This window comes from Giraffa tippelskirchi, chromosome 4 (genome assembly GCF_054371585.1).
Source record: "Giraffa tippelskirchi isolate mGirTip1 chromosome 4, T2T-mGirTip1v1.2.pri, whole genome shotgun sequence".
In the NCBI taxonomy this organism is placed as follows: Eukaryota; Metazoa; Chordata; class Mammalia; order Artiodactyla; family Giraffidae; genus Giraffa; species Giraffa tippelskirchi.
In genome coordinates, this window is record NC_137278.1 from 89765610 (window position 1) to 89788834 (window position 23225).

Here is a 23225-nt window from a genome sequence, read left to right on the forward strand (position 1 = left end):
AACTTCACCTGGGGCAATTTGCATCTTGAGATATCGAAGTTGAATATAAGAGTCAAAGGTTTCATCAGCAAATTAAAAGTCTAAGAAGACCAGAAAAATATTAAAACTCTTACAATATCCATGAAAATTCTGTCTTTAAATGCATAAGTGCCCACCAAAGGGGAAAAAAGTGTATGTATGTTTAATATAATAAAAATGTATTGAATGCCAAGTCTGTACAATACAGTGTGCTAGGGTCTATGGGAACAAAAAGATGAAGCTAATTCAGACACATGACCTCGAGAAAATGCCAGTAAATGATTATCATCTTAGTTCCACTTCCTGGACTCTATCCTAGCTTTAGGTTCCCCTCCTCCAAACACCTGTCCCAGATCCCTTTTATTACCTAGTATTCTGCAAATCAATCCCCTGTGATTTATGGTGGTGTGCCACAGAACACATCTTAAGCATTGGCACTGTAAGACTTTTTAAAAATAAGGGCTCTTAAATTCCCTACTTCCTTCCCAATCTCATTAACATCTCACTGGTATAGTGTATAATCATCTCCCCTGACAGCCCACCCTGATTTTCTCTAAAGCAGAATTTTCTCAATTTTTAAAAATTTCCAAATACTTAAACATTTATATAAAGATCCATTATCACTGTTCTGTTTTAATAGCTAACCACACTAGAGGCCTCAATGGTTGGCTGACTTCTGAGTTTAAGCAAACACACACGTGGAAGTAGGCACCACAACCTGACAAGGTCTTTTCTTTCTCCCCTCAAAGAACTTCCCTAATCTGTAGAGCATTTTCTCCTCTGCATGCATACACAGAAATAATCATTGAAAACTGTTCTAAATTTGCTGTAAATGTACAATTAGAAAGTTATGTCAGGAAGGTAAAGTAGCCTGAACTCTCAACAAAATAACTTTTGCAAGCTTTCAAAACAAATAAAATGTAGTCAGTTGAAAACTTTCAGCTTACAGTATAAAGTCTTGCCATTGCTTTGTTCAGGAGCCACTTACAAAGAACAAAGAAGAGTCTGAGTGAAAAATTCAGCTCCAGTGATCTAACCACTTTCCATATTCCCAGTCCAGTGTTTATTCCCTAGCCAGCTTGGTGCAGTCATGTAACCATTCACCCTCTAATGAAGACAGAAAGAATCCACCCCACTACAGTCAAAGGTCATAAAGCCTCTAAAGCATAGAATCACACAGACCTAGAAAAAGCAACAACTTAGGTGGTCACCTGTCACTATTCAATTACAAAAATTTCATTTTTCTGTGTTTTTGGTTTGGGGTTCATTTCTGTGCTGAGATCTTAAACAAGAAGGATTAAGAGATAAAATCAGTGAGATAAAAATTAGCAATAATTAATTAACTAAAAAGTTTCTGGTAGTCTCATTATCTGTTCCATGTGCTTCCTACCCTATACTTTTGATAAACTTCATGATCAATGGCCGGGAATTAGGAAGAGAGAGATTTGACTACAAAGAGGGAGCATAAAGGAATTTGGAGAGATGATGGAATTGTTATGTTTGTGGTGGTGTTTACATCAATCTATGCATGTTAAAAAAACTTATGGACGACAACAAAAAAGACTTTATTGTATGTAACTTTTTAAATTGTAAAGCTACTTTAGGTTTACTTGCTAAAACTTTTCAGCAGGGAGATTTAGAAGGATGTGACAAAATAAATTCCTCTTGTTCTAGAACATCCTTAGGTCCACATCTCTGACCCTCCTGTATAAATGTGAATATTTCTTTCTCTTCCTGTCTCCTCACGTACCAGTTCCCTTGCCATTACTTTCTATTTCCTCACATAGCAGTTGCCTTACCATTATTTTGAAGAAGTTTTCGTGCTCAGTAAAGAGAACATCTGGCAGAGGATGCAAGAATAAAGAACTCACTGAGAGCACAACAATCCCAGGAATTCTTAACTGGATTTCTGCAGGGCCAGTAAGACTGATCCTTCAGGTCAAAGGGCACACTACAGGGATTTGGGAACGGCTCTAAATCCAAACCTCAAACTTGTCTCTACAACATTCTGCACACGTGGCAGACGTCTAAATCGTCAAAAAGTCTTTGTTTTAAAATGTATATTCTGTGCTTCAATCACGCAGTTGTTATATCTGCCTTGAGAAAACACCATCCATACATAACCTAGACAGCATATTAAAAAGTAGAGACATTACTTTGCCGGCAAAGGTCCATCTAGTCAAAGCTATGGTTTTTCCAGTAGTCATGTACAGATGTGAGAGTTGGACCATAAAGAAAGCTGAGCGCCAAAGAAGTGATGCTTTTGAACTGTGGTGTTGGAAAACACTCTTGAGAGTCCCTTGAACTGCAAGGAAATCAAACCAGTCAATCCTAAAGGAAATCAAGCCTGAATATTCATTGGAACGACTGACGCTGACGCTGAAGCTCCAATACTTTGGTTACCTGATGTGAAGAACTGACTCATTGGAAAAGACCCTGATGCTGGGAAAGACTGAAGGCAGGAGAAGGGGATGACAGAGGATGAGATGGTTGGATGGCATCATTGACTCGATGGACATGAGTTTGAGCAAGCTCCGGGATTAGGTGATGGACAGGGAGGTCTACCGTGCTGCAAGAGTCAGACTCAACTGAGTGATTGAACTGAACTGAAGTGATACATAAGCAGAGTAAGTTTATAAATAGATATAATACAAGAATACTAGTTCATTCAGACTTATAATGAGGGAACACTGCCTATTAAATATAAACTTTAATAGTTCATTCCTATGAGACGAAAAATGTATCTTGCTTCCATTCATCTTTTAGAAAGGCAGACAGAGGCTGCGTCTGACCAGACCTAAACTTAATCTGGTAATGGGAACTCCCAGGCAGTCCAGTGCTTAGGACTCTGTGCTTCCACTGCCAGAGGTCCGGGCAAGCTGCGTGGTCCAGTCAAAAATAAGTAAATAAAGGCTTTTTCAAAAAATAATAACAATAAATAAATTTAATCTGATAATAAAGATAATAAAGTGGTTGTTCTTGGCCCCCTGTATAGTAATATTTAATAGCTGTACATTTTTATATTATATTTAAGTCATCATTTAAAATAACTTTTCATATCCTTGCATGTTTCAGAGGCTAAATTATATAGTAAAAACACAAACAGCAAGCATCCTATTCATGTCAATGAGATCAATTCATTTCTACCTCATAACTTAGATCTAAAGGACTGGTCTCAAGTTCAATTCAAAAGTGAGTTCAATGATCTGAATTTCATTTCCACACTAGTGTGGCACAATTATTCACGATACTTGGAGGCTGTAGGAAATCCCAGGAGCATTGTAATGGAATGAAGTTCAGTTACTGTACAAACCCTCCAAGAAAAACTTCACAGTGTAGGTCATTCTCCTTTATTTTAAATTTAGCAGAAAGTTAAGTTTCCCAATGAAATATTGATAATAATGAGGCTACTGGCTCTCTCCCACAAGACTCTGAGGCCAAGCCAAATTATATGTACACTAACTTATCAGAAATATTTTCCCTCACTGCTCTCTTAATTCCCTTTCCCCATCTTTTCCTGCAGCAGCATAGGGACTCTTCACTTATCAGAACACATAACCAAGTATGAAATGTGTGTGAGCCTGCAATAGTGGCAAAGGTATGGTAGTGTAACATTTTGCAACCAAAGGGGAGTGCTGAAGACCTCATATACTCTTCTGAACAGGGGTTAATATTTATCTTAAGAATTCAAGGCAAGGGGAAGGGATCATTCTGATTATCACACATTTGCCATCTTTATCATCACTGAAGTTCATGGGGAAGCAAAGAGTCAGAAACAACATAGCAACTCAACAACAATCATCACTTTTAAGATTTTTATATTATTTAAAAAAAAAACACTTGCTTTATTGTTCATTACATCAGACTTATCTGTTCACTTCTTTAATAAGGCACATGATACAACAGAGAATTGAATGGAATCATTTAATTTACATCTAACACATAATTCCTTTTCCATCTTGCTACAGCTATGATTCTGAAGACTCCTCAGTTACCCATATAAAGCAGAAAGGAAAATCAATAATGCCATAGATAAGTATAAATAATCCCTTAAATAAGGGAACACTTCCTTTGTACCTGACAGTCATAACACTTACTATCTCATGTCCAGTCCACCAACAAATGCTATCTATTACACATATATACCAAATCTGACTTTGTTCCTTTTTTTGTTCAATATATCTTATCTAAATTACATATGCAAATTCATGCATAGTTAAATTATACACAAAGACTTATTCTGAAAAACAACTGTTTTCTCCTCTCTTCTATCCCCCAAATCCTGCTCCCCAGAAGCAACCACTCTTGATCTCTATATACTATGCTTATGTGTGCTACTGCCTGTTTCTTTAGATTCTTTTTCATTGTGGTAAGATTTATGACATAGAATTTTCCATTTTAACCATTTTTAATTGTATAGTTCTGTGGTATTAAGTACATTCACATTGTTGTACAACCATCACTATCACCATCTTCAGAAACTCTTCATCTTCCCCAACTGAAACTCTGTACCCATTAAATACTAACTCCTTATTCCCTTTATTACTAGGCCCTGGAAACCATCATTCTACTTTCTGTCTATATGAATTTGACTAGTTCAGGAACCTCAGATAAGTGGAACTAAACAGTATTTGTCCATTCATGCCTGGCTTATTTCACTTAGCATAATGTCTTCAAGGTTCATCCATGTTGTAGCATGTGTCAAAATTTCCTTTTTTAAGGTGAAATAATATTCCACCATTTTTTTGCTCATCCATCCATCTCTCAATGGACAGTTGGGTTGTTTCTACCTCTTGGCTATTATGGTTTAGTTTTAAGCATTATCTATTGACTTTCCACCATGGAAGAAGAGGGTTTAGGTCTCTTTCACATTCTTAACACACCAGTACCATATATCTGGGCAATGTCCATTCACCTACCCCTCTACAACAGAGATAAATCAATGGATTAATTAGGTATGTTAACTTTTAGCATTAGTATTTAATTATTATAACTGTATGAATGCAATTCACAGCCATGTAAGATACTGCCTATAATTTCTAAAGACACCTACAACTTTCACTTCGTCCTCTAGTTTCTGAAATTTTACAATATGCCTTGATGTAAGTCTACTTTCATCCTTTTGGTTGGATACTTGGTGGGTCCTTTAATCTGCTTGTTTGTGTCTTATTAATAGAATTTGGGGAAATTTCCTGCATTATTTCTATGATGAATTCCTTCCCATTTTCTAAAATACCTAGTATTCAAATGCTATTTTAGATCTCCTGGACTGACTCCCTAATATTCTTTTATCTTTTCTATTTCCCATGTTCTATCTCTTTTTCTTTTTACTCTTCTCTCTAAAAGAATTTTTCAACTTTATTTTCCAAACCCTCCTTTAAGTGTTTTCAGCTGCCATATTTTAATTTTTAAACATTCTTGTTGTTCTCTGCACTTCTCCTTTTATGTAGTATTCTGATCTTGCTTCTAACATGTAATTTACTTTCTCTTATCTTTCTAATGCTACTGAAGATAGTTTGTTTCATTTTGCCTTTTAGGTTTTCCTCTTCTTGCATAGTCTCTATCTTCTTCATACTGCTTCTTTGTACATGTTTGTTCTGACTCTATTTTCATGTTAGAATCTTTTTTCAAGTATCTGGTGATCCTTGGCCATCTGCTCAAATTTTAATTTGGGAAACTAAAAAGCTAACTGAAATTTCTCTGGCTGTACATTAGTCTAATCAAGTGTGACCTTCAAAGTGATCTGACTTGCCCTTTTTATTGGTGAATACCCAGTGGACCTATCTTTAGGATACTTCTCTTGGGCTAATTATATTATTCAGAGTATTCAGATTATCTTCCAGTCTCACACCTGAAGGGTGTAAGTCTGGTTCTGGAAACTAAATCAGAAAAGAGGGCTGTGAGATTTAGGATAAATCTCAATATTTAGGATATAAACTTGCTGTTTTCAGTTTGTGTCTATCGTTCTCTGGGCTTCTGCTAGAGTTGGCATCAGGTAGTTAACTGGCAAGAAAAGCTGAGGAAGGAATCCTAATTGATTCTGAAATAGACATTCAACCAATGGTTCTGTCTAACTGGTTCTTAAATAGACATTCAACCAATCTTTCTTTTTGGGCATCAATTTTACCCCCCTTTCCTTGAGGCCAGCAATTTCTTAAACACAGAGGTTCTGCAAAACCCTAAAACTTTATATTGTTCTCAGTTTCTTCTACCACCAATTTAGGACTGAGTTTTCTGGGATACGCTAGGACAATTTTCACACATCTTTTTACTTTACAATTTCCAAAAAATGTGCTGTCACCCTCTCTCCTACATTCTTCATCTTTAACAGCTCGTGCTTTTTAAAAAAAATTTCCTTAGCTGTTGCTTTTATGAGAGGCAGAGACAGAAATGTATGTATGTGTTCAACACACCATCTTTATTAAGATGTTAATTTGATCACTTTATAGCACCTGCACAGAACTTTCAGATAGTTTCAAAATCCATTCAAAGAGCAACTTTAGGTATTTTCATATAGTTAAGAATATAACTGGAATAAGAGAATATACCTTAGAATATTAAAAAGGGTAGCTTTCCTGAAAAATGTTAAGGTATAGGTACATTAAATTTAATTAAATACATAATTTAGAGTAATTAATTGATTTATTAACTATCTACTATGACCAAGCACTATGCTAGAAAGGTGCTGAAGATACAAAGCTAAAAAACCTACCTCTGTCCTTACAGAGACCATAAATTGTTCAGGAAGACAGATAAGTAAAGCAGCAATCACACTAATGGCATTCTTTCCTGCTATGAGATGCTACCTTGGAGGCCCGAGTAGCTCTCTACCTTTCCCATTCTCAAAGCTTAGCAATGAACTAGTTCAGTAGACTGAGTAAGTTCATCTGAAGAATACTAGGTCTCTTTAGCTAATCTAAGTGGCATTGATATGAGAATTCCCCTAGCCAAATCATTTCTCTGACCAACAAGGATCCATCTAGTACATACTGACTAGATGTTCTTCCCCCTCTCTCAGCTTCCCTATCAATAATACAAGAGCAGAGTCCTTCTCCTGAGGCATATCCTGTTGCTTGTAGTGCAAAGTAGAACCCATCAGATTCCTTCATAAAATGACAGGAAGATGCTATTTTTGTACACTGTGCTGACCTTTCTGCCTATAAGGCTTACTGAGGAAACTTACTTTACAACTATACGGCATAATGCTAATTTGTTTGTGTCTGTGCCTCTAACACTACCATTATCACTTATTAAATTTGTATACTATATATTTGGGTCAATTTCTGTGTTTCTATTCTACTCAGCAGTTTATTCTTATGATACCATACAGTTTTAAATTAAGTATTACTGCTCTCCAGTATAAGCCAAGGCTCAGTAAAAGGAATATTTTCAAAAGAATTTAATCTTAAAATAACTGAAACATATATATGTGTGTGTATATATATGTATATATGTAGCATATTTGTGAGAGATGGTATAAATATTGCAATAGCTGCTGTTTCTCTAAAGTAATGGTCTATTTAGGAAGAGCACAGTATGAGGCCATGTTTACAAATTACATTGAGAACCCATATGACAATTTGCCTTTGATAACAGAAAAATTTCTCCTAATAAGCTAGCATGCTTTGCTTAGTCAAAGAAAATAAATAATACATTTATTATATTTACACAAACATACACACACCATAGTTTCCTTTCTATCCTGAAGAAAACTCAAAACCAAGCTTCAATATTGTCCTCAGATTTAAGAAATAAATTCTATATGTTCTTTCATGCAACATGAATCAAGTCACTGCCCTTTTAAATTTAACGTTCATCTTTTTAACTGAAATCCGGTGCAAAATATTTTAAAAGTATATATAATAGAAATAATTTTTATGAGAAGGAGAAAAAAATGTTTAAAAGTGAGATCTAATTCAAGGCTAACAACTGTGACAGAAAACTGAATTTTAGGAATAAAATTAAAAGTATTTCAATCAAGTTTATCTTCTCTTTCTCCATACTCTTAGAATCTATTTACATTCACCATTCATCTAGGATGGTTCTTTCTTTTTAATTTAACATATATATAAGCCTAGGACTAATCTAAGTCCTTGATTTCCCTAATATTTGAAGAGATTAAAAATTCCAACTATAGAGCTCTGAAGACTTAATGTTTTGTTTAGTAAATTGCCCATTGTCATACAGCTAGCAAATGGCAAATCTAGGAGTCTAACCCAAACTACAAAGTCTATTCTGTTAATTATCATATTGATGAACAGTAAATTTAAATGCCTACTATCCTCTTCAGATTCTAACATTGTACTATCTAGCATAAGCTACTCTGATTGTTTCCAACTTCAAGAATCCCTGTTTTACAGGTCCATACTCCCCTACCCTACCCTAAGGCCATCTGTATTATCATAGAGTTAGGAGCAAGAAATTGCACAAATACATAAATACCAAAATCAAGAAGAAAAGAGAATAAAAGTAAATCCAGGAACACCAAACCAAGTGAGCATCAACTTCTTTGACTCCAAAGGCCATATTCTGTGGAAGTTTTGCAGAGCATCCAGCACAAAAGAGGTTTCAATGGCAATACTGCTTTTACTTGGCAGGCATTACGTGGCCTATATGAACTCAGCTGGTAGTACCATGCCTGATCTAAATCAAAAGATGTTCTACACAATAAATAAAAGAGTTTATTTTGCTGTAGCCAAGATTTAACCAAAGAAAGTCAAAGACTGAAAGAATTGTGTGAATGAGTGTGCTCAGTTGCATAGTCATGTCCAATTATTTGAGACCCCATGGATTGCAGCCTGCCGGGCTCCTCTGTCCATGGGATTTTCCAGGCAAGAATACTGGGGTGGGTTGCCATTTCCTTCTCCAGGGGATCTTTCCTACCCAGGGATTGAACTTGTGTCTCCTACATTGCAGGCGGATTCTTTACCACTGGGCCACTTCGGAAGACCATGGAAAGAGCCATGGTGAAAACTAATCTTACCCAAGGATCAGTTTCTTTAAAACTAGTTACTAAAGGAAGAATGCCTGGGAGCCTTCAATTTCTTTTATGAGCAACCAGTTCCTTTTCTAAGCATCAGTTATATAACCCATATAATTTGGCAAAGCCAAGTTAGAATTTTACAAGTAAATAAATTCTTCCTTTTGTTAAAGGACTTCACATAGAAATCAACCTAGCCAAGAATGTTTATGTTACAAATGTTATTTAGTCCCACAAAGCCTAAGGCAAACTAATCAAAATAACAAATACAGAACTTCCCTCCTGCACAAATCAATTCCATAACAAGTGAATTACAGAAATCAATTTCATAAAGAAAACTAAAAAACAGTATACAATTAACAAAGAACTGCTTCAGACATTTTTTATAAAATCAGGTCAAGCTAAATTGATTATTCCAAAATAAGACATACACAGTATTCTGGAAGTACACTGTAAGAATATCAACATAGAAAATGGGATAGGACAAAAGGGAAGGTTTTTCTACTTGCTTTAAAGATGGCTCTACTTCTTGTAGCAGAACTCACAGGAGGGTCCATTAAATGCTTTCAATCCAATTCATGTTAAGAGATATACAGGAAGATGAATGTGGGTTTTTTTGTTTTGTTTTTTTAATAAAACTGCTTAACTTAAAATTCAAAATGGCAATAAACAGTAGAATGAACAATTTTAAAATTCCTCCTCAGATTCTGGTATATGATTGAACTTCTATTCTAGGTTTTGTTGCAGGAAGGGGAAACTCTTCCAAGGCCCAAGATTGAGCTCTTGTCCAATACTCAGAAGTGAAGTGTCCAAGGAGACACACGTGCTAACAAAGCAAGAGACTTTATTGGGAAGGGGCAACTGGGCGGAGAGCAGGAAGGTAAGGGAACCCAGGAGAACTGCTCTGCCACATGGTTCGCAGCCTCAGGTTTTATGGCGATCAGATTAGTTTCCAGGTTGTCTTTGGCCAGTCACTCTGACTCAGGGTCCTTCCTGCTGGTGCACACCTTGTGCCAAGATGGATGCCAGTGAGAAGGATTTCTGGGAGGTGGTAGGACATGTAACATTTCCTTTTGACCTTTCCCAAACTCTTCTGGTTGGTGGTGGCTTATTAAAGTCTGTGTTCCTTACCAGGACTTCCTATTGTAAAATAACTCATGCAAATGGTTACTATGGAGCCTGGCCAGGGAGGGCAGTTTGGTCAGTGGGCTTCCCTTAAGAGTTTCATACTTATACATTCTCTTGGTTTTCTACAGCTTCCCAGGTATATTGGAAGACAACTGAAAGGCTCAGAGACTTCCAGCTTAACACATTTTAAACCAGATTGACTATACCATTGTTTCCTAGATCCAAAGGCAAAATTAAAATGTACAGTTCAGTAAAAAGTAATTCTATTCAAGACCAAAATAAGAGTGTATTAATTTTCTATTGCTATGTAATATACTACTATAAACTTAGTGACTTAAAACTACACAAAAATATTATCTGAGTTTCCACAGATCAGAAGTTAAGCATGTTTGTGCTGAGTCTTCTGTTCAGGGTCTCACCAGACTGAAATCATGATGTCAGTCAGGCCTGAGGTTTCATTTGGAGCTCAAAGTCTTCTAAGTTTACTCATATTGTTGCCAGGATTCAGTTCCTTGTGGTTGTAGAACTCAGGTCCCCATTTTCTTGCTGGCTGTTGGCTGGGGAGAGCTCTCAGCAACTCAAAGCTGCCTACAATTCCCTGCCACATGGCTGTCTCCAAAACATGGCAGTCTGTTTCTTCAAAATCAATAGTTAAGCATCAGATGGAGTGTTTAATCTCTCTAACTTCTGTATCTAACCTCTCAGTTCAGTTCAGCCGCTCAGTTGTGTCCAATTCTTTGTGACCCCATGAACTGCAGTACGCCAGGCTTCCCTGTCCATCACCAACACCCAGAGCTTGCTCAAACTCATGTCCATCAAGTCGATGATGCCATCTAACCATCTCATCCTCTGTCGTCCCCTTCTCTTCCTGCCTTCAATCTTTCCCAGTATAAGGGCCTTTTCCAATGAGTCAGTTCTTTGCACCAGGTAGCCAAAGTATTGGAGCTTCAGAATCAGCATCAGTCCTTCCAATGAATATACAAGACTGATTTCCTTTAGGATTGACTGGTTTGATCTCCTTATAGTCCAAGGGATGCTCAAGAGTCTTCTCCAACACTACAGTTCAAAAGCATCAATTCTTCGGCGTTCAGCTTTCTTTATAGTCCAACTCTCACATCCACACATGACTATTGGAAAAACCACAGCTTTGACTATGGACCTCTGACTATACCTCTAGACCTTCTTTTAAAGGTGCTCACCTTAAACATTAGGCTCACACACTCAAGGGAGATTTTACAGGATGTACAGACCAGGGGGCAGGAATCCTGGGAACCATCTCAGAATTTTGCCTACCACATGAAACCAAAGCAAAGATCTTCCTACAGATAAAGCTTCATCCAGAAACAATATAATACTTGGAATAAAGAAAAATGCATAAACTACATATCCCTCAAATGGTATTTTTTCATCATCCTCAAATAGTAATTTTTGCATCATATATCGTGACAAAATTGAACAGACAGTTTGAGATTATAATCTCAGATAAAAGTCTGGAGCCTACTTTGCTCATTAAATCCCAATTTGGATGATGTCCTTCTGTGACTTAAATGGTATATCCCAAAGAGAAGCCAGTCCACCAACTGCCTCCAACATTTCATTTTACAAAGGACAAAGTTCACCCATGGATCAATGCAACAACTCAGGATAGGGTAAGTAGATAAGAAAAAGGGAGATGTTCACCAAGAAAAAGCGTAATGTACTATATAATTGCTAAAAGCACCTAGATCAACTATCAAAATTGATACTTTCAAATCTGTTTTCTTGTATGATTCTAAAGAAGGTCACTTAAATTTTTCTTTAAAAGACAAGAACATATTTTTAAGGCCAAAACTGCAATTGTTGAACTAAAAATGATGATTAGTGGCACAGACAATGCTAAAAACTGGATCAGTAAATTATAAGGCAAACATACGGGGGAGAATGTTAAAGAGATGAAACTGTGAAGAAAAAAGGAAAAAAACATGGAGATATGTATTTTTCTAGGCTATGTAATAGTAGGTTGTAGCAGAGTAGCTAGCTATTCACCAAAACTATTTCCTCTTTCTCCTGGTCACACAGATAAACTGTATTTCCAATCCTCACTTGCAGTGTGTGAGCTTCAGCCAATGTAATGTTGGCAGCAGTCATATGTATCACTTACAAGTTGGTCAATGAAAAAAAAAAAATTCCCTAATGCTCCTACTCCTTTGCCTACTGCTATAACACTGCAAGTCACATGTTGAAGTGATAGAGCCTCAAGTCCTAGATCCCTTCATAGTCACTTGAAGAAGAGCTACCCCACCAGGAATACTCATTTAAGACTTCACCTAAGCAAAAAATAGAATTTCTAGGGTGAGATTTTAGAGCTTAACTATTATAAGAGGTAGCATTATTTAAAGAAACAAGCACTAGAGTTGGAAGGACGGTGTTGTCATAACAAAAAAGCCTAAAATAAATGGCATCAGTTTAGAGATCAGGCAGTAGGCAGTAAGAATATATATTTAGCAAGTCAAAAGCCTAAAGAGCCCTATGATATTGTGGTTAAAAAAAAAAACCCAAAACTGGTAAACTGGGAACCAGTAATAAATGAAAAGGCATACCACATGGCTACTGGGCCTGTAGTTCTATAAGTGAATGTAGAGAGAAAGTTATAGTGTATATTGGCATTTACTTTCTGCTTTTAGCAAGGTTTTACACAAAAGAGATGAGCACAGAATTTCCCAATTTGCAAACTAAAATTTGGGCGATATTTCTGAGCCCAGAAACTTGGGCCTCAGGGGGTCAGAAAGTTGAACACGTACAGATCACAAACAGTCAAAGAAAAAGAAGGTAAAAGTTTGAGCAATTAAGCCCAAAGAAAACCTTGTTGAACTTAATTTTGAGGCAAAAATTAGGTTCAGGTATGGTTTTCTTACTCATTATTTCATACGGCCTCCAAGTAGGGCCATTAAAATAAGAAAAAAGACAGGAGGCAAGAGTTATTCTCCCCCAATTCCACTACCACTCCAAACAGGGAAGAAGAAAAAAATTATTCCTGAAAATTATATTTAGAAAAGAACACTGGGTACAGTATCTAAACAGAACCTACTGGAAACAAACCGATCAGAGGTCTACTAAGTTTTGAGGTAACTATAATTCCAAAAACCCACAAATCTGGGCTAAATAAATCTTTGTTCAGAACATTAAAACAAACGTTGGGCTCCCAAACTTGTAGAAGCAGAAAGCAGGCACTGAAAGAAACACAGAGATATAAATGTGGATGCAGATGTAAGTCTAGCTGTATATGTATATCTACTGAGAGAAGAAGTATTCAAATGAATGTCAATTCCCCAGCACACACTTCAGAAATGTACACAGGAAAAAAAAAAAAATAGGGAAAGAAAAACTAAGATGCAGCTAGGGGAACAATGGGCAAAGGAGTTCTTTCCAGAGAGTCAACATCTAAGCAAGGAAGTTCCCCTATTACTAATTCAGAAAGATTTCCCAATGATGGCCCAAAAAGATTAGATGGTTTGATATGAAGCAGGGAATGCTGTACATCTCCTGTTCTTCCCATTTCTAAATGGAAGTTTTTTGTTGTACCTATTCGGTTCTAGCTTCTCCATGGTCATCAGCCCACTGAAGAGCCACATCTGGATCTGATGGAGAGTACTGAACATCCCTGGAAAATACCATTCTTTGAGATGGATGTAGTAACTAGATGGGATATTAGATTGTATTCCTTAGGGAAGGGACAGACATGTTCTATGGATGAGAGGAAGAGTGAAGACATATTTGATGAGCAAAAGGGTAGACTGTGCCACAGACTAGCTACTATTCACCAAAACTGTGTTCTTCTCTTAGAGTGAAATTATATTTCCCAGTCTCCCTTGCAGGTTGGTATGGTCACGTTTTTAAGTGCTGGCCAATGAAATCAGTGTAGTAGTGATAATGTGTCACCTCCATGCCTAACCCAAAAAAACCCTACCACAGGGACTTCCCTGGCGGTCTAGTGGTTAACATTCTGTACTTCCAGTGCAATGTATGCGGGTCTGATCCCTGGTCAGGGAACTAAGTTTCTCTCCCTCCCACTTTCCTTACTTTTTACGGACTACAGAAGATTTTAAAATGTGTAAGATATCTTTACTCAAGGATCTTATAGCATAAGATAGTAATACATGCAATAAGAGCTATACTTGAGATGAAAAATATTATAGGAGGAATAAAGGGCTATCAAAAAATTAAAAAGTCCTGAATTCACAAAAGATTTCATGACCATTTCTTTAAATGACAAAAATACAGCCAACAGCTAACAGTTTACACAGACTGAATGACACAGCAGATAAATTCATGTCAGTCTAATCTGAATTCTATACTACAGGATCTGATCTTTATAAACTGAACTTGAGTAAATCACTTCCCTGCCCTAGGCCATAATTTCTTCAGATAATTAGGGGGAGAGACAGATAATCTCATTAAATGAAATAATAATACTCTTTACGGAATCTTCTCTTTTACTTCAAAACGAAGTAATTTCTCAAGCAAAGGCCTAAAAAAAGCAACTCTACTCTTCAATATTTTGAAAGTTTAGTAAAAATTTTTTAACCACAATAAAGACTTGTCTTACAAGATACTTTCATTCCTATACTCAAAATATACACAGCAAGGCAAAAGTATATTTCCAATGATTAATTTTTTTCTACATCATTAAAAAAATAAAATGATTGAAACATGTATATTATCATATGTGAAACAGAACACCATTCCATGTTCGATGCATGTGACAAGGGCTCAGGGCCGGGGCAATGGGATGATCCAGAAGGATGGGATGGGGAGGGAGGTGGGTGGGGGGTCCAGGAAGGGGAACACATGTAAACCCATGGCTGATTCATGTCAATGTATGGCAAAAACTATTACAATATTGTAAAGTAATTAGCCCCCAACTAAAATAAATAAATTTATAAAAAAAAAAAAAAGAAACTAAAAAAAAAAAAAAAAAATGACATGATTATTTCCATCAAAGTTTATCATCAACTAGTTTTAAACTTTCCACTTTGCAAAGTATAATAATAAAAAAATTTAAAGGAGAAAGGGGAAAGAATATCTGTATTCTCTTAGGAAAGGGATTTCCAACAGGCAGACCTCTTTTACAGAATCAAATACCTAAAAGAATAGCTGAGACCGAAAATCTGACCCAAAATATGACCTACTCCCTCTTTCCTCACAGAATGATACGAACTACAAATGACTTATTCAAGAATATAGTTGTTTATAGAACCAAAAAAGACTTCCTATAAAAAAATGAATCTACTACTTATTGTAGGTTACATCAAGGTATCCTGAGAAATTTTAATAAAATCAGCATGACTTAAATGTCAAAAGAGCAAATAATACTGCAAATTACTACTGTTCTTTATTCATAACAGCAAAGTACTTCTGGATGTTCTGTGTGACTTTCATAAACTAGAGATGAAGATACTGAAAGAAAAAATCTAAATACTTTGTTAGTTTTTAATAAGCTATAAGCAAATTCCTTTCTATGATCATATATCACAGCATTTCCCAACAGGCCTTTTTTCATTGATCCCCACTGATACCTGAAATAACAATTACAGAAATACTCATATATAACATTTTGCTTGCACAGTAAATAATCAACCAGAAGTACATGCAGCACAATTTAGTTCATTAACTAGAAATAGTACTTTTAAAAACCCTGGGCTTTGAATCTTACCCAAAGTCAAGAAAAGTATTCAAAAAATAGAAAAACCTCTTCAAAACAGCACTATAAACCATAACAGCCAATTAATATTTACTGAGCATTCACAGAGCAAAACAATATACTAGTAAATAATTCACTGCTCTGTTAAGAAAATAAAAAATATTTTAAAACCATCTGTTCCCATAAAGATGAAGGACTTCCCTAAAATGACAAGAAACAATTAAGACACTTAGCAAAAAGAAATTTGTGTAACAGAATACTAGCAAAGCCATTGGCCAACCTATCATAAACCCAAGACCTACTTGCTTCATGGCAGTCTCTCCAATTTTGTCTGAATGTTTGCGGATACTCTCCAGAAAGTCTTTGAGATCAGACATAGACACATCCTTAATTTCTTCTCGAAGCCTGGGGATATTGTCCACCATCACCTTGCAGAATCGATAGTGGCTTACTTGAGGAAGATAGGTATGCTCTAGATGTTCCAGAGTTTTCAGTGCAGGATAATGCCTATAAAAGGAATTGCATCACCTTTAGCTCAATTCAGTCTTCTTTAGGGCCACAAATATATTCCTCAGGGAAAATTTCTAGCCTGAATTAGTTTTCACTTACATTAAGACAAATGCAGGACTGTTTCAATAAAAACATCAATGGAAAAATAAATATCAAATTATTAAAATTAATATATGCATTATACAACTTAATAAATTATAGTCAAAAAATATTTTATCCCAAGAATATAGAAAACATAAAAAATCCACCAATGAAATTCATTACATAAAGAATAAAGGCCACTGCTAGGAGATTAAAAAAAAGAGAGAGAGTGAAAATAAAGAGAAATACAAAATGATCCTATCAATGACATAAAAATCATCCTATAAAATAAAGTACCCAAGGACAGACTTACAACTGTGGCACACAGAAAAACTTAGCAAATCTTTTACTCAAAAAAGCAAATATAAACTGGACAAAACTTTGCAAACAGCCATTTCAGGACTCTGGAAATTAGAAAGGACTCTGGAAAGTAGAACAATAGCTTGAGAAGGGTTTATTCATGAAAACTGATAAACAGAGAGGGACTTAATGGTGTTCTTGCCTGGGGCTACCTCCATCATCCTCTTCACCTTCCCTCACCACATCACAGGTTATAACTTGTTAGGAAAATGAGCAACTTCTCTGCCATTAGGGGTTGACATGATTTGGAGCAGAGGATGAAAATCCTACACTGACTAGTGCTGTTAGGAAATGTAAACTCATTTACAAAAAGGAGGTGGGAACTTCCAGCTCTACTGGCCTGGTGTTCATCTTGGTTGGGACAAAGTGTAGACAAGAGGACTAATCAAAACCTTAACAAGGAAGTCCTAAATAAGAGACCCACAGAATAACTTGATCAGATCAGTTCAGTCGCTCACTCGTGTCCAACTCTTAGCGACCCCATGAACCAAAGCATGCCAGGCCTCCCTGTCCATCACCAACTCCTGGAGTTTACCCAAACCCATGTCCATCGAGTCGATGATGCCATCCAACCAACTCATCCTCTGTCGTCCCCTTCTCCTACTGCCCTCAATCTTTCCCAGCATCAGGGTCTTTTCAAGTGAGTCAGCTCTTCACATCAGGTGGCCAAAGTACTGGAGTTTCAGCTTCAACATCAGTCCTTCCAATGAACACCCAGGACTGATCTCCTTTAGGATGGACTGGTTGGATCTCCTTGCAGTCCACGGGACTCTCAAGAGTCTTCTCCAACACCACAGTTCAAAGCATCAATTCTTCGGTGTTCAGCTTTCTTTATAGTCCAACTCTCACATCCATACATGACTACTGGAAAAACCATACCCTTGACTAGACGGACCTTTGTTGACAAAGTAATGTCTCTGCTTTTTAATATGCTATCTAAGTTGGTCATAACTTTCCTTCCAACGAGTAAGCGTCTTTTAATTTCATGGCTGCAATCACCATCTGCAGTTATTTTGGAGCCAAAAAATAAAATCTGACACTGTTTCCACTGTTTCCCCATCTATTTTCCATGAAGTGACAGGACCAGATGCCATGATCTTAGTTTTCTGAATGTTGAGTTTTAAGCCAACTTTTTCACTCTCCTCTTTCACTTTCATCAAGAGGCTCTTTGATTCTTCTTCACTTTCTGCCATCAGGGTGGTTTCATCTGCATATCTGAGATTATTGATATTTCTCCTGACAATCTCGATTTCAGCTTGTGCTTCTTCTAGCCCAGCATTTCTCATGATGTACTCTGCATAGAAGTTAAATAAGCAAGGTGATAATATATAGCCTCAACGTACTCCTTTTCCTATTTGGGACCGGTCTGTTGTTCCATATTCAGTTCTAACTGTTGCTTCCTGACCTGCATACAGGTTTCTCAAGAGGCAGGGCAGGTGGTCTAGTATTCCCATCTCTTGAAGAATTTTCCACAGTTTATTGTGATCCACACAGTCAAAGGCTTTGGCATAGTCAATAAAGCAGAAATAGATGTTTTTCTGGAACTCTCTTGCTTTTTCGATGATCCATCAGATGTTGGCAATTTGATCTCTGGTTCCTCTGCCTTTTCTAAAACCAGCTTGAACATCTGGAAGTTCACGGTTCACGTATTGCTGAAGCCTGGCTTGGAGAATTTTGACCCAGATAATCATGATGGTGTGATCACTCACCTAGAGCCAGACATCCTGGAATGTGAGGTCAAGGGGGCCTTAGGAAGCATCATTACGAACAAAGCTAGTGGAAGTGATGGAATTTCAGTTGAGCTATTTCAAATCCTAAAAGATGATGCTGTGAAAGTGCTGCACTCAATATGTCAGCAAATTTGGAAAACTCAGCAGTGGCCACAGGACTGGAAAAGGTCAGTTTTCATTCCAATCCCAAAGAAAGGCAATGCCAAAGAATGCTCAAACTACCGCACAATTGCACTCATCTCACACGCTAGTAAAGTAATGCCCAAAATTCTCCAAGCCAGGCTTCAGCAATACAAATAACCTGATAGCTCTCTGTGTGTCCTTAGCTGACTCAGAGGCTGTGCACACACAGGTAACACCCAAAAGGGCATAAGCACTGTACACAGCCCTGGCTGACTAGCAGGCTTCAGGCTTGCACATAGGAGAAGGATATAAAAGCTCAGCAGAGTTGAAAACTGCCTGAATTTTTAATGTAGTCCCTAATCCACAAACAAATCCACTGGGAAAGGGTAGATACGTTTATTGGCTCAAGTTTCTTAGAGTACCCTGGACCAATCATTAGCAGATGACTAACCTTTAAAAATGAAAATGAAATATATTCCCAGAAAAACAAAGACTGAGTGAATTCCTAGTTAACAGAGCTTCCTTACAAGAAATACTAATGAAAGTCAGAAAGGAAATGATAGCAAGTAGTAACGTGAATTCACAGAAAAAAAAAGAAAGAAGAACACAGGAAACAATGAATATCTGCTGAGTATAAAACACTGAACATAGCTTTTTCTCTTTTCTTCTTTTAACGCAGTAAAAGACATTTATAAAACAATGATTATAATATTGCATGTTGGCTTTATAAAATATATAGATAAAATATAAACTAAAGAAGAGGGACGAAATGGAGCTAAGTTGAAGCAAAACTACTTCTATATACTACATCAAAACTATATCAGCAATGACCTAAAACAGACTATGACAAATAGTCTATGACAAATGAAAAAACAGATTATAATCCATAGAATAACCTCTAAAAAAACAAGCAACTCAAAAAACACATTGTTAAAAAATTTACGGTGCTTCCCTGGTGGTCCAGCGGTTAAGACTCTGCCTGCAAGTGCAGGGGACACAGGTTCTATCCCTGGTCCGGGAAGTTTCCACATGCATTGGAGCAATTAAGCTTGTGTGCCACAACTACTAAGCCTGTGCACCATAAGAGAAGCTACTGCAGTGAGAAGCCCACGCATCACAGTGAAGAGTAGCCCCCACTTGCCGCAGCTGTGCTCAGCAAAGGCTGTGCACAGCAATGAAGACCCACCACAGTCTAAATAAATAAACAATAAATAAAATTTTCACAAAAATTTATGGAAGAATTAAAATAGTATACTACAAAATACTTAATACAACAAAGGAGTAAAAGATAAATAAGAACAAAAAAGACATGAAAAATAGCGAGTAAAACCCAACCATATTAACAATTATATTAAATGCAAATGGACTAATAAGTTCGTTAATTAAAAGGCAGACACTGTTAGATAGTATTTAAAAAGCATGATCCAACTGTATGTTGCCTACAAGAAACCCACTTTAGAGTCACAGATACAAACAGGTTAAAGTAAAAGCTACAATAATATATACCCAAAATGTAACCATAAAAGTACTTGAATGGCTATATTAATACACAACAAATATTGCTGGAAACACAGAAGGACATTTTATAATAATTATAGGGACAAGATTTACCTGTTAGGTAGGAAAGCTTCCCTTAGCATAAGAGAACAAACAAAACTAAGATTGGTACAGTTGACTAAGTAAAAACAAAATAAGTATATATAAAAAGAGCATAATAAGAATAAAGAATAAACAACAACCTAGTACAGATTATTTGCAATGTATAAATTTGAGGGTTTTTTTTTAAAGCAATGAGCAAAAGAAAAGTCACAAGAGCACCCCAAAAGGCAAACATGAAAAAAGAAGTTGGACTGGTATGAAGACATCAAAGTCAAAAATATGATTCTGTCATTCACACTGCCAAAGATTTCCTAAAAGGTAATGGATATTACCATCAGAAGTTTCAATAAATGAGAATTCACAGCCTGTTGGTAAACCAATTTATATTACTGATACAAGTTTTCAATGAAAAATAATACCAAACACTTATTCTAAACAGTTGCATTTCTCCCCCCCAAAAAAATTAGATGCACAAAAATATGTATAAGCCTCTTGAATTATAGCTATTTATATTAGCAAATAAAATACTAAACTAGAATTCTATTAACAAAAAATTGGTTAAACAGAGTATGATATATCTATGTAGTATATATGTATATCCAAAGAATAATAAAATAGCAAAATGTTCACAATATTGTTGAATGAAAGTTAATTCAAAAAGTAGAACTTACAAGTATAATCATGTTTTTCAAAATTATAAATACATATATATGTGTAAATTATGAATATATATCTATGTATGGCTGCTGCTGCTGCTAAGTCGCTTCAGTCGTGTCCAACTATGTGTGACTCTATAGACAGCAGCCCACCAGGCTCCGCCGTCCCTAGGATTCTCCAGGCAAGAATACTGGAGTGGGTTGCCATTTCCTTCTCCAGCGCATGAAAGGGAAAAGTGAAAGTGAAGTCACTCAGTCGTGTCCGACTCTTAGCGACCCCATGGACTGTAGCCTACCAGGCTCCTCCGTCCATGGGATTTTCCAGGCAAGAGTACTGGAGTTAGGTTCTGTACTAACTGTTCAGAAGTGCCATCACCTTCTGTAGTGCCATCACCTTCTCCGATGTATGGCTACATATACTAAATTTAAGCCCACACACAAACAAGTACATAGAAAATGACTAGGAAAATACATAAAAAAATGTTAACTGTGATCGTTTCTTTCCTTCGGATAGAAACATTAAAGGTAATAAATTTCTTCTTCATGTTTTTAATTTCCACATTTCCCATAATATACTTAGTATAGGAAAAACTCTTGGACTGCTGGAGATCAAACCAGTCAATCCTAAAGGAAACCAGCCCTGAATATGCATTGGAACAACTGATGCTGAAGCTGAAGCTCCAATTCTTTGGCCACCTGATGTGAAGAACTGACTCATTAGAAAAGACCCTGATGCTGGGAAAGACTAAAGGCAGAAGGAGAAGGGGACGACAGAGGATGAGATGGTTGGATGGCATCACCAACTCGATGGATATGAGTTTGAGCAAGCTCCAGGAGTTGGTAATGGACAGGGAAGGCTGGTGTGCTGCAGCCCATGGGGTCACAAAGAGTTGGGCATGACTGAGCGACTGAACTGAACTGAGGAAAAACTCAGTTCTTATCCTTTAAGCGAAAGACTTCTAGTTCTACTCTAGGTTTTAAGAATGAATTTCATGGTAGATACTTAAACTCTTTTTACTCCAATGCACTTAATACCACAAACACTAAAGTCTAGAGGTGGGATTTACTTGTTTTCTTTGTTTATATTTTCCCCTCCTGTGTTCCAAAAATCAAAATTTTAATCCAAATAAATGAAGAGAAGAAATTTATTTCCCCTAAATTTAGAAATAAAATTACAAATATAGTTTAACCTGAAATGGTTGCTTTTATCAAAATGTTACAGACTCAAAAACAGTACAATTTACATGGTTTAGTGTAAACATAATGGTGTTTATACTACAATTAGGTATGAAGAGCTATGTGCAATAAAATGCATTTCCTCTAGAGAGAAACTTTAGAATGGATATAAACTCAGAAATTAAGCCAAAAGATAAACACACTTTAGGGTCTAGTTATATTTTGGAACACTGTTTACAGAGTGAGAAAAATCTAACAATGTTGCCTGCAGACACAGGCACACTCACTGATGAGACACATGGCTGTATGCTGGAAACATCTGGTCTGTCAAATAACGCTACATTTTTCAAGGCTAATTAGTATAAAATCCAGTGATTTCTGGCAATAAAAAATGTTACTTTATTTCTCCATTGTTCTTTCCCTAACATATTCATATTTCATCAATAATAGATCAATAGGATTCATTCAAATTTCCATGATTCTCCAATTAAACTCCTCTATAGTAGACAACAAAAGAAAAAACTTCTATTTCCAGGGGCTATGGAAATCTAGCACACAACTTTGACATTACTTTCGACAACCTCTAAAACTAAACATTATTAAAATGGAATCAAAAGCCAACTGTTAAGTTTCATTTGCATGTGTGCTAGTTCTCCCCTTCTCCCCACTTCATGCAGATTCCCTAACAGAGACGTGAGCAGAAAGAACATAAATGAAATAAAAGCAAAAAAATGTTCAAAAATGAGGCAGGAAATGAAGTCAAAATAATCCTAAAAATTGGATAACTTAAGGTCAGAATAACTTAGACATAGTTGAATGCTATTCTAAAAAGAGGAATGTTGATTACAGGCAAATTAAATTTTGGTACTTTTTTGCCATAGTATGGAACTCTTCCAGGCTTCCCAAGTAGCTCAGTTGGTAAAGAATCTGCCTGCAATTCAGGAGACTGCGGTTCCACTCCTGAGTTGGGAAGATACCCTGAAGAAGGGATAGGCTACCCACTCCAGTATTCTTGGGCTTCCATGGTGGCTCAGACAGTAAAGAATCCGCCTGCAACGCAGGAGACCTGGGTTCGATCCCTGGGTTGGGAAGATCCCCTGGAGGAGGGCATGGCAACCCAATGTAGTATTCTTGCCTGGAGAATCCCCATGGATAGAGGAGCCTGGTGGGCTACAGTCCATGGG

General features: G+C 36.6%; 1 protein-coding gene across 10 annotated transcripts in view; it reads right to left on the bottom strand.

The window, feature by feature from the left end:
- The window catches only part of EXOC6B (exocyst complex component 6B), a 760794-nt gene that overhangs the window by 562388 nt on the left and 175181 nt on the right, over positions 1-23225 (bottom strand). For 8 of the 10 annotated variants that reach the window (XM_081482978.1, XM_081482980.1, XM_081482979.1 and 5 more), the window contains one exon: positions 16109-16313. In XM_081482978.1, coding sequence (XP_081339104.1) covers positions 16109-16313 — 205 coding nt within the window. Of the gene's footprint in view, positions 1-15584; positions 15622-16097; positions 16314-23225 lie in introns of all 10 variants that reach the window. The other 2 variants (XM_081482984.1, XM_081482982.1) reach the window with 1 other exon arrangement.